Source organism: Acanthisitta chloris, unplaced genomic scaffold (assembly GCF_000695815.1).
Source record: "Acanthisitta chloris isolate BGI_N310 unplaced genomic scaffold, ASM69581v1 scaffold15558, whole genome shotgun sequence".
NCBI classification, from domain to species: Eukaryota; Metazoa; Chordata; class Aves; order Passeriformes; family Acanthisittidae; genus Acanthisitta; species Acanthisitta chloris.
Genome location: NW_008688780.1, coordinates 14349 through 26408, shown reverse-complemented (window position 1 = coordinate 26408; position 12060 = coordinate 14349). Strand labels below are relative to the sequence as shown.

Here is a 12060-nt window from a genome sequence, read left to right as displayed (position 1 = left end):
ATACTAAGTTGTATATAATCTGCAAATATAGATAAATATGTTGGCTTGAGTGTAAAGTGAAAACTTCTGTACCAGAATTTAGAGTGCCAAACTCCTTGCAAGTAACAGTGCTATGTTACAGTGTTATGATGTCACTGACCTCTCCCCACACTCTTGATCCAATCCTACACCTTTTCTACCACTTCCCCAAACTCAGCTCTCATCCTCTTTGCCCTGGGGAGTAGGCAGGTATTCGATTCACAGTTGCTCCCAGATGGTGCCTCCAAATCCATGGCTCAGTCACAAATAGAAAAATGCTGCAATTCCTCCTCAAGACTGTTAAGGTCACAAAAAGCATCTCTGAAGTTCCAGATGCTCTAAGAGGTGACCAGAGGGCATGTACAATCCAGTGAAATATTTAGTAAGTAAATTTTCATATCAATCACCCATTTCCCTGCCCAAATACTCTTCCCCAGTTATCACAGAGGTCAGGTGCAAACCATGACCCATTTACAGCACACAAAAGTTGCAGTGGGGATGTTAGAAATACTAAGTGAAACAGCTTTCTTCTTGGGGTGGTTGGTTGGGTTTTTTGTTTGGTTTGGGTTTTTTTTGGAGTGCATTGCTTTGGGGTTTTCTTTGTGTTTTGTTTCATTTTTTTGTGTTTCTGTTTGTTTTGGGGTTTGGGTTTGTTGTTGGGTGGGGTTTTTTTAGGTTTTTTTTTTGAGCTGTTCCAAGTCAGGGAGAGGTAAGATGAGACTAGAGAAAGGCAAACAGACCATTTGGCCACAGCATGGTCCTACAACATTTGTGCCTTATGTCCACTCAAATAAAATGAACCAGCAACACTTCACCACCTGGGTACTACTGGAGTGAAGAAGTTCTCAGTCTAGCAAAAACATGTCCAAGAGTGCACTGCCAGCAATGGTCTGATTCATATAAAACCTCCCACTATTTTCCCCCTCTAATACTGTATTTTGTTCCACTAATTCTACTCATATGCTTAGTCTTCATTTCCAACAGAACCAACAATTAATCCACAATCTATTTAAAACTAACAGTACCTTACACAACAGAGAATTGCCATCTTCTTGCTAAACTCCAGAGTCAAAAAGGTAACAAACACTTGAAGCAGGCAATTAAGAGCTCATACTACTCTTTGTGAAACTGAATTTTAAGTTTTCTCTGTAGTCACATATAGGAACAATTTAGCATAATACTTAAAGACTCTGGGCAAATTTACTATTGAAATACTATTCTGCAAATATCAGGGAAGCACTTGTCAGCTGGACTGAACTGCAGCAAAAAAATTAAATGAAAATTTTGAATAGTCAGACAAACCCTAATGGGAGTCTTATGGGTATTTTCCTAGAAGGAAGACCATAGTGCTCGTCCCTGAGTGTTGAAAACCCCCACAATATATCTCCCTGCACATTTGAGAGTCTAACCTTATTAAGCTTACCCAAGAGTCCAAGTTCAGAAAGATTAAAGACCAAAAAAAAAACACAACAAAAACCCCCAGAAAACCCAGACCAAAACATACTAAAAAGGCATTAAGAAAACAAAACTTTTCCCATCCTACAATATTCAAGTAGTCCTAGTTTTAGTGAAAGTTGCTCTCATTGGAAAGAAAAGTCAAATTTATCAACACATGACATTCCTTCAGTGAACATTCCTTTTGGACAAATGCAGAAATAATTTAGAGTTGTGCACTGGAATTTTAACGTGAATGAATCAATTAGGACATGTACCACAATCACAGAGAGAGAATAAGATAAAGTAGCAAGAGTAATTTTTATTTGAAAAAAAAAAAAAAAGGGAAAATATTTGAGCAGCACTGCAGCTCTGCTGACTTCCGTGCTCACTTCTCTGAAATCTTGATACCAAAGCTTGTGCATTTCACTAAGTATCAACCTGGAAGACAACTGTTGTAGACTAAGAAAGAAAAAAGTGAATGTTTGCACTCAGGTCTCTGTTTCAATTCAGGTACCAGAACTAACTAATGAATCAGTGAAAAGAGGTAGGCAATAAAAATCCTTTCTTTTTAGAGGGGGACAAAGTTTGTGTTGCTCATAGTCGTAAAAAAGTGGAATGGGTTTTAAGTTAAACTCAAACTTTCACTTCCTATCTTGCAAGCTGATCATATACTGATTTCATGAGCAGCGAATGAATCACTCTTTGAGGTAGGTTCTGATGTGGGAAAGGTTCATGGGCTGGTCCAAGGCATATGACTACAGAGTTTTAAATGCTCATGTTAAAATACAAGTTATACAACCAGGCTATTCCAACATCCCTCCACCTGTTGATTCAGCTATGTCAAATCTCACGTGTTTGTATTTCTGTACATGTGTCTGCACCTCATGCAGAAGCCACTCAGATGCTTGGAGTCAATGAAAGCAACACAGTTCAACTTGTGTGTTCTCCAGGTGTCCATTTAAATCACTAGCTGCTCACAGACAAGTACAAGTCTGCTTAATTTAGATGGAGTTTTTCCCCTTTGTAGTTCAATGATGGACAAAAGACAGCCAAGTACAATTTTTTTTTTTTTAATAAAGATAAAATTACAAAAAAGGTAAAATCAGCTCAGGAAAGGCAAATTACTTTAATAGATCAGTTTAGACATTTAACATAATAACTCACATCCATTTTTAAATACTATTACATAAAGCATGGTGAAGAAAGGAATTTCTGCCTCATAATTAGAAAACTCACAATACAACTTGCCAAAAACCAGAACAAAGCTGTTTGAAAATAAATACAGTCCATGCCAAATAGTACAAAATGAAATCAGCAGTCTCTCTCCATACGAAAACTTTTCTCCTTTTAGGTTTTCTCCAACTCTAGTTATGTTCTGCGACTGATGAGAGTCTATCTTTTGTTCAAGGGTTGCTGAGCTGTTCTGATTTTGCTCTGTACAAAGGCAAAAAAAAATTGTTTCATTTTTTCCATTAACTGCTTAAGAAATGTAATTTTACTAGTTATGATTCTAAAATATTTAGTATTACGAGGAACTGAAAGTCATCTCTACAGCATTTAAAATATTACAAAGGATTGATTTAATAAACACTCTTCAAAAAGATGACATGCATTATTAATTAATTAGTGTTTACCCTTTGGTGTCTGTCTTTTCACCACTGCTGTCCTTGGCTTTATCCTCCTCCTTAACATCTGAAAAATCACAAGATTTTAAATATACCAAAAGATGCAAGAAAGCCTTAAAATACTTCAGAAGTAAAGCACATGACCAAGGTTATTTTGCTGTACGTATCTCTAGACAGAGAGAAGTAGCTTTTAAAAGCAGTCACTAGCTACACATTAACATATAGTGTGAAATGCATCCGCCCAAAGGAGCAATCTGGGCACAATGGCAAGTGATCCAAACACCTCAATGCCAGGTCTCTCTTTACTGGCCATAACAATGGCAGCAATGAGACCTGGAGCTCCCCTGAGCTCTTTGTGGTAGTCTTGTCATCATAAGATATAGCCTGTTCTTAGGCAAAGCAAGAGTCCTTAGAATGACACGGTTCCCAGAACCCTATCCAGCTTCTGTTTCAGAGAAAACTAGTTGGCTCACCTGACAAGAGAAACAGGAACAAATGCTTTGTCCAACGTATTTGAAGCAAGAACCTTTTTCATCTCTATTTTCATTAGGCCATACAAATGCCTGGCTCTAAGATTTCAAGCTTGTGGGGAAGAAACAATAACCCTTGTCTGAAAATACTATTCTGGTGTGAAATCTTGAAACTGATTAATTTAAAATAGATGCTTTAAATATGATGGGAAAAAAAATATCACCTCAACAGCTAATTAACTATTAACAGAAAACACATCTGTCTCCTGGCAGGACTGACATTTGCAGTTCTAAAATACGGGGTGAAATCACACCAGAGTCCTACCTGCTTTTTTGTCCTCAGTCTCTTTTTTGTCCTCCTCTATTCTGGCTTTCTTTGCTCCTTTCTTATGATCTGCAACATTTCGTCGTCCACCTTCCCCCTCATCTTCAGAATCTGAAAACTCTTCATCGCAGGCTATGCGCTTGTCAGAGGCTCGAACTAGGATTCAGATTGATGATGTTAATTAAACATGAAGTCCAACTACAATAGGCCAAATAAAAAAGAACTATCAAGTTAAGAATGAGTGATAATATACTACAATCATTTAATGCTGCTGAACTAAATTATGGCTAAACCCACCATCTTTCAAGATACTCTCGTGATAACTTCCAAAAACAGCTCTAGAGAGACACAGGGGGAGAGTGGAATATTTTAACATGTATCAAATAAACTTCAAATACTGAAAACTAAATCACAGGGAAAAACTCTTGTGGTTTCAATGGTTCAGAAAATGGACAGTGCAACAGTAAGAGGTTATATAATTATACCAATTGCACCATCAAAAGGTGAAATGTAGCAGGAAACTCTTGGCTATAGCTGAAGAGCAACTCAAAGTCCATAGAAAGGGTTATGGTAATAAACTGAAGGGTAGTGTTGCAAGCATGGAAAACCTGTCTCATAACAAAAAAAGAAAATAAAAGATTATTATTTTCTTAACACAGTACCTCACTTAACATCAAAGGGGAACAGTTTCTGCCTTTTGCTATTCACAAAAAAAGAAAATTCTTGCATTCCTTTAGTTAAAATTCATCTGAGACTTCTGAAGTATCTACTACAGATCTGAAACAGCCAGACTGTTTTATAAGATGCAAAAACAGCCATGCTCACCCAGCACTTCATTAGACCCTCTAACAGGTTCAGATTTGCACACAGGTGCCACCTTAAAACCAGCAAAACTGGCAGCTGAGTGGCAATTTTTTCTACTCAGGAACCCAAACTGTCAGTCCCTCAATACTGCACACTGCTAGGGTTAACGTTCTGACCCATTAAAGCTAAAAGGACTGTTTGGAGGTGTTCTATCATGAAAAGACATTTCTTACTAGAAATGCGTTTGTCTGGATCTTCTCCATCCTCATCTCCACTGTCCTCGTGAACAGCATCTTCAGGAATGGCCTGCATCTGGACCCCAGGGGCGTGGGGCAACATGCGCAAGTTCTCAAATAAGCGTTGCCTGCAAGGAACAGACCAGAAAAGTTGCTGCTACACAGAACTAGCATTTGCTTGAATTCTGTAATAAGTTCGGAAAATTCTGTATTCAAAGTAAACCTGTTTAATTTGGAGACAGTTTTGTTTTTTCAATTTAAAAATATAGCACACCAAGTTGAGGAGGTTTTTTGTCCCTAGGAGATCATTAGTATCTGCAGTGTACATGAACATAGTTCTCTTTGTACTTTTCAAACACTTCTTTCAATCAACCTTAATCTTCAATTCTCCACAGGGTCAGCACAAGCACTGCCCACTTGGGCTGAACTGGTGACAGTATTACTCTGTTCATAATAAGCCAGAGAGTATCAAGTTGGATAATACATTATCTTCTAGTTAATTAGAAAGTCAAAGCATGAAAACTTCCCCAACTGTGCACAGCAAAGACATCAGGGGCAAAAGCAATTCATCTGGATAAGGCTCCATATTGGCTGTTTCAGAGAGAACAGACAGAAGTTCTCCCTGTCTCAGCAACCCGATGTGACGGATGCCACACTCCAAAGCACCACATGCAGGAACAGGAAGGACACTGAGCTTCCCCTGGGGCTCAAAACTATCATTCCACAGTGCAAGCAGAAAGAATGGTGTGGGAAGCATCAAACATGAGTGTTTGTAACAATCATCTTAGTATTCTTCTGCACAACTTGAAGAACTAAAGAGGAACTGGTGCTTCTGTTGGAATCCTTACAGTCTTTGCCTCTGTTTAGACCACATGACATGGCAAAGCAGTTTTGCCAGTCCAGCCAGCTCCCTAAAGCAGGTTTCTGGGGAAGCACACAATGAACTGAAGGAGGATTCTCTGAAATGATGGGTCATTCATCTCGTGGGTACAAGTACAAGAACATGAAATTGTGTGTTTTCCATTGACAGAGATATGTGTATTTTCTGTTGACAGAGATACAATCTGTGCCCAGGGATGCAGCAAGCAAGTTTTGCAGCCTACTCACACCACCAAAGCTCAACAACATACAGTATACACCAAGCAGCCAGGCAGATCACCAGCTGGAGCACTACATTACAACAGAGAGATTTTGTACAATGACATCAGTGAGACAGAGGTGGGCCTTCCCCCACCTTGCACACTATTAAAAACTAACCCCCTTGCATTTGATTGTGGTTTTGATATTTGTGCTACGTACACCCATCACAGTCTATACATCAACTGCTTCAAAAATGAGTATTTTAAGTGTTTGGTGAACTTTGCAGTTTGACAGTTTTAAAGGTTATAGCAGTACTGGCAAACTTGCACAGTCAGTTTCACATCTTTATTCAGCTATTTTTAGTAACCAAAAGAACTCCTGCACTGTTAACAGCCTGTTACACTCTGGTCAGGGGTGGCAGTTTATTCTTTTAAACTCAGAGCAAGGACAAACCACAGTAAGCAAATACTACTTCAGGCTAACCAGTTGTCTCTTATCAACTTAGTATAGAATCAATTGTATGCATGCACTACTCCACCCCTGAAGTAAAATATTTGTTTACAATCAAATCTTCAAGAGGTGAGGAGGAATAAACTAAGTATCAAAAGTGGCACAGGTTAAAAACACATACCCACCATAGCTTGGCAATGAGCACTGCTCAAACCTTGTGGCTTTGTCAAACCACAGTCAATTCAATTGCCTGCACATGTATCATTATCTTTCCACAGTTTTGTATGCTAAGATCACATATGACCTTTTATTTTTACAGCTGACAGCTACAACGAATGACAATGTCAGTTCATGTTTAGACATAGAGCTGAGAATTAGAAATCCTAATCATCATGGCACACCAACTTCTTTCCTGGCAGGATAAGCTTTCTACAAAAGTAGAATAGGGAGCCAAGTAAAACAGCCATCTCTATAGTTGCTGGAAACAGTAGACATCCAAGTTGGGTCATAAATTTTCATATTCATAGTCACAGGACTTCATAAGCACACATACTGCTGTAGGAAGAGACTTCTAAAAAGTTCCTCTTCTGACAGAAAGTAAAAATATGTCAAATCTATTCAGTACTTATTTTTAGCATGTAACAGAGAAAGGCATGCAGTTTTCAAAACTGGCTAACAATTAAACCTCTGGAGAAATGTGATCTACATGAACTGCTTGACAGATAAGGTAATCACTACTTACTTGATCTTCTCCATGTATTCTGGTGTATTCTGATTAGTCATATTTGAAGGACTAATATGAAGCTTGAAGTCTGGTCCAAAATACTCAAAGTAGTCATTGTATGGCAACTCTATAAACCAAAAAATAAATGACAACTTTGTCACCCAAAAAAAGATTTTAAACATTTTTAACAGTAGATTTGACAGGATTTTTCTTAGAGAACCATCAAACCTGAAGCATTCAAGTAAAAAGTACGTAAGCATTATCTGAATTGTACAGTATTTTTCCTCTAAATTATTCAATAAATGAACTTCAATTTGCTGGCAAAATACAAAGAGCAAGACCTACTGTAAGCATGCTAGAACACACACTAGAACATAAGTAACAAATTCGATAAAATAATTACACATGCTACTTCTTCAGGAAAGAGAAGATCAACTGGTGATTTCATTTAGTCCAGTTTGAAAAGTCTAAGTGAGCCACTCAAAATATTCCTTCAGTAAAACTTTTAATATGTGTTGCTTGACTGGCTAGTTCAATACCCTTGGTAAGTGCTGTACAGTGGTTCAGTGATGCTCATGTCTGTCTGTTCCTCTCTTTCACCATTTTTGTCTTTTCACAGATAATGGAACATTGAATCACCAAAATGAACTTGATGGATGTGACAGCAAGGACAACAGCAGTACTTTATATTGAATGTGACCATATCTTTCAAGATAAAGTAGATAAATCTGAAAAACCCACAGAACCCTTAAGAACTAAAACACTGAAATCCATTTTTAATTGAATCCTTTGTCTTTTTTCATTTGTGATTATCATAGGATAAGCAATCTTGTTCAGAGGACAGAAAGATTAAGTTGCTATTGCAACACACAGAAATCCAGTGTTATTTCTCAGAACAGATTAAGGATAGGGACCCACAAAGTTTAGAGGAAAACTTTATACATATAATCTATAGAAAGGGGCATGCTAATGGGGAAAAAGGTCCCAAGATAAGGAAATACTACTGGCTCTTCAAAGACTTTGGCTGACAAAGACTATATGTCAACATGCAAAATGGAAAACATACATCTTGAAAGGCATGGTCCAAATAGTCTTAGTGCCAGCAGCATTCCACTGAAGTGAGATGGAAACACTGAATCCACCAAGAGATACATCACTAGCAAAAGGTTATCAGCAAAAGTTGCAGTCCAACATGAAAATTAGCAGTGACTGATGTGCAATAAACCAGTCCAACTAGCAAATTTATAAGAACGGCATTCCAAAACCATGTCCAGGAGCATATTTGGCCAGAAGTAAAGGGACTGCAGGATCTTTGGGGATCTTCCTCAGAGCAAGAGTTGTTTAAGATAGCTTGTATAGCCAAAATTGAGTGAAATGGAAGAGTGGAAGTCAACATACTTTAACAGCTCCTTTTAAATCAGAAGCAATGAAGAAACAGTAGTTCTACTATGTAAACACTTGCATTCTCATTTATTTCTGTCTGTGGTGCCCAGCTTTCACAGATCTATGCTGGTAGAATATATACTGCATTTTGATTGTATCATACTGATGACCCTCATCTTACAAATACTTGCAAGTAAGATTCCATAAGTTTTATGTTTTGCATTTTCAAAACATGATCCAATCATTGAAAGCTTTTGCTAAGGCATAAAACAACCTCCCAAACACTTCTGCTTATTTAGCGGATAAGATACTGAGAATTTATTGCTTAAATCCTAACAATAACTTTCTACATGGTTTATTTTAAACTGATGCATTACAGCTATCTACAGAAATACCTGCTAATCTGTTCACTTTAAACCTCCCATGATTATGTCTTAAAAAAATATTAATTTGGATATTAATATTTACCATTAGGAATTTCACAATCTAAGGCAACAGCAGTTTCATACGTCCAGCATCGAGCAACATTACGGATCGTATAGCCTCCTCCTCCTAACATCAGCAATGGCAAATTAAAGGTCTTTACAACTTCCACACATTTAGCATGACCTGTCAAACAAAAATAGAGTTAACAATATATGCAAAATATCTATTAAACAAAAAAATGTACAATGAACTATTTAATCAGACATATGCAGTCACACTTAGCAAGTAAGGACTGAATTGATTCAAACAGAACTGTCTCCCCCTAGAGCTAAGCACAACTTCACAAGAAGTCAAGACCTACAGATTAGAAATGCACAAAACACATCGAACATCATCCATCCCAGTCTTCAGAGACTTTGTATGATGTTCTATTGCTGTTGTTCTGAAATGATCTTAGAATGTTTAGTGTTTTGTCTTTTCATAACTGATGTCATACACAGTGACAAATCTAGGGACAAATTCTCAGTCAAACGAAATGGGAGAAGGAGGGAAAACAGAAAATCAGTATTTGGTCCTTTCTACTTCTAAATTTGAACCTGTATTAGAGGTTGCTAAGTCTTGCTTACAGAGTGAACTGGTGCCAAGACAGTACACACTCCAGGGAGATACAGCATACTGAAAGGCATCTGTAGGAGGCAGCAGCTCTCTTGGTTTCCAAGATATGTAAGATGAAAAAAAATCTGAGCTGTATGGGCAACTGAAGTAGCTTTGCCACCTGGTGCAAATCAAGAAAAGAACCCTGAAACACTGCAGACCCAACAGATACTATACTGCATTTTGTTGCCTACAAAACTCTAATTGTCTCATTAAAAAAAAAACCACAAAACCAAGAAAAGCGAGAAAATGAAGGATTCAAACAGGCTGTATTCAAGGCTTAGCAAAAGTCCAACATACATTTAATATTTAACCACTTAAATAAATATTAATAAAATAACAAGAGTATCATTTATGCTATTTGCTAAATTACAATCTTATCCCAATTTCGAGAATCATAATTTTTGGGGTAGAAATGTAAGTAATGCTAAAATAATTTCTATGAAAATTAATAAAAATGAATGTCAACATATGGCTCAGTATAACAAACACCACTATAAATTTAACAACGCAGTGAGTATTCTCATTTCAGTAATACCTATTTTAGGCCCAACAAGGTGTTTGATGTTTAGCATCTGTAGTCCTACCAAGTGGACTACTAACTAGCCTTGTTATTTGCCCATCAGTGTAAGAGTTGCAGACGACTGTTGTCCTGTCATTTCCAGGACGCTGCTTTAAAGCTACAGAAAGCCTGTGCATAGAAGAAAGGGAATCACTTGAGTGGCTAGGAAGCACATGGAAAACCAAGCTTCTTAACTTTTTTAGATGGACAGAAAGAAAGAGGCAACTTCTGGGTTTCTTTTGGCCATCCCTGTATAGCAAAGAAAGAGGTGATTAATCACAGCAATGAACAGAATCTTTGTGACTCCAGTCCTCATCATGCAAGTGTCTCGAAACACAGTAGAGGAAGAGGTTTCTAATAAGTAAAAAGTTACAAACAGAAAACAGACACTTTTCTGTTTACCTTTAACAGTAAGATTAAAGCATCCCAGTCTGTCACCAGATAGTGAATCTGCTCCACACTGTAATACCACAGCACTGGGCTGGTACATCTCCATTACTTTGGATATAATCTATAATCAATATAAAACAGCAAATCATTAATTGACAAATTGAAAATAAAAGAAAACCAGTAGAGTTCCAGAGAGCTTAAACAAAAAACAAAGTACTCACTGGTTTGAATATCTGTCCATATGATTCATCATCTATACCATCCCTCATTGGAAAGTTGACAGCATAGTATTTGCCTTTTCCAGCACCAATGTCCTAGAAGCAAAGATGACAAATGCTCTAATACAAACACAAAAGCACAAGGAATAGTATGATGGAAAACAGTATACACAAGTCTGCTGAGCTATTCTGTATCATTATACTTATCTGTGAGAGATAAGAGGCAAAGTTTACTTGATTCCATTCTCCCATAAAATCATTTTGGAGTGTAGGAGTTGCACACCATGATTAAAATAGTAATAAAACCACTCAAATTTTAAAAAGATTTAAGACAAAAAGACAAATCATAACTGATCAGTTTAGTGTGGCAAAAACAGTTAAGCAAAAACAAGTATGAAAATCAAGAGCAAGGTGATACGCATGTTTTCAGTGCTGCAGGGAAGATATGGACTTATGTTTTTAAAACCATACTATTTGCCCCAAATAGAAGATGGGGAAGTAGCTGCAGCAAAAGGGGGAGAAGAAAAATCAGAGTCCATTTATAGATGCCTTGGAAGAAACTGAGACTTTTTAAACAAAAATACCCCAAACCAACCAATAACCAAAACAAACCAAAAGAACTTGCAGATTATTCTCAGTTCTATCAGATGAAAAGACAGGAACTGTAGTAGTCTATCTTCCCAGCTTTCCTAGACAACCTATGTATTAAGAGAAAAGTTCTTTGCAATAAAAAAAAATAATCCCCCAAAATCAACTGAATATACCCTGAATCCATCCACTTCGGCTTTGGTGATCACCTTAAAACCTGAATATCTCTGCTTGACACACATTCCCATTTCTTCCCACCAAGACAGATAGAAACTGATGCAGTTTATGCAACAGCCCTCTGCCACTAATAAAGGTGTAGTGGAGCAGACAGTGAGAATTAACATGTTCAGTATGGCTGTAAACTATTATCAAACAGCAGCTCTGCAGAAAGAGCACACTTCAGGTCTAACACTCCTGAGAAACTGCAAGTGACATGTAGGATAACTCAGCAGTACTAAACTTATCAACACTATCTATTGAAAGAGCCATGGACTTTTTCCTCTTCCTGCACAAAGCCTCCTCAGCAGTGAAAGCATCAGTAAGGCTTCACTTACAGGAACTATCTCTTACTACATGGGTGAGTGAGGGGGAACAGAAGGACATGGGGAGGGGGACAAAACACCCAATGAAGCTTGTTATCATCATATTAGTAACATTTCATAGTATTGCA

The 12060-nt window shown here is 37.5% G+C and overlaps 1 protein-coding gene across 1 annotated transcript in view; it reads right to left on the bottom strand.

Moving 5' to 3' along the window:
• Positions 1 to 2514: 2514 nt before the first annotated feature.
• The window catches only part of LOC103808384 (histone deacetylase 2), a 17340-nt gene continuing 7794 nt past the window's right edge, over positions 2515 to 12060 (bottom strand). The window contains exons 6-13 of the mRNA XM_009081165.1: positions 10806 to 10898; positions 10597 to 10705; positions 9021 to 9161; positions 7188 to 7296; positions 4913 to 5043; positions 3876 to 4031; positions 3090 to 3147; positions 2515 to 2889 (exon numbers count right to left, since the gene is read on the bottom strand). Coding sequence (XP_009079413.1) covers positions 2859 to 2889; positions 3090 to 3147; positions 3876 to 4031; positions 4913 to 5043; positions 7188 to 7296; positions 9021 to 9161; positions 10597 to 10705; positions 10806 to 10898 — 828 coding nt within the window. The 3' untranslated portion in view covers positions 2515 to 2858. The remainder of the gene's footprint in view (positions 2890 to 3089; positions 3148 to 3875; positions 4032 to 4912; positions 5044 to 7187; positions 7297 to 9020; positions 9162 to 10596; positions 10706 to 10805; positions 10899 to 12060) is intronic.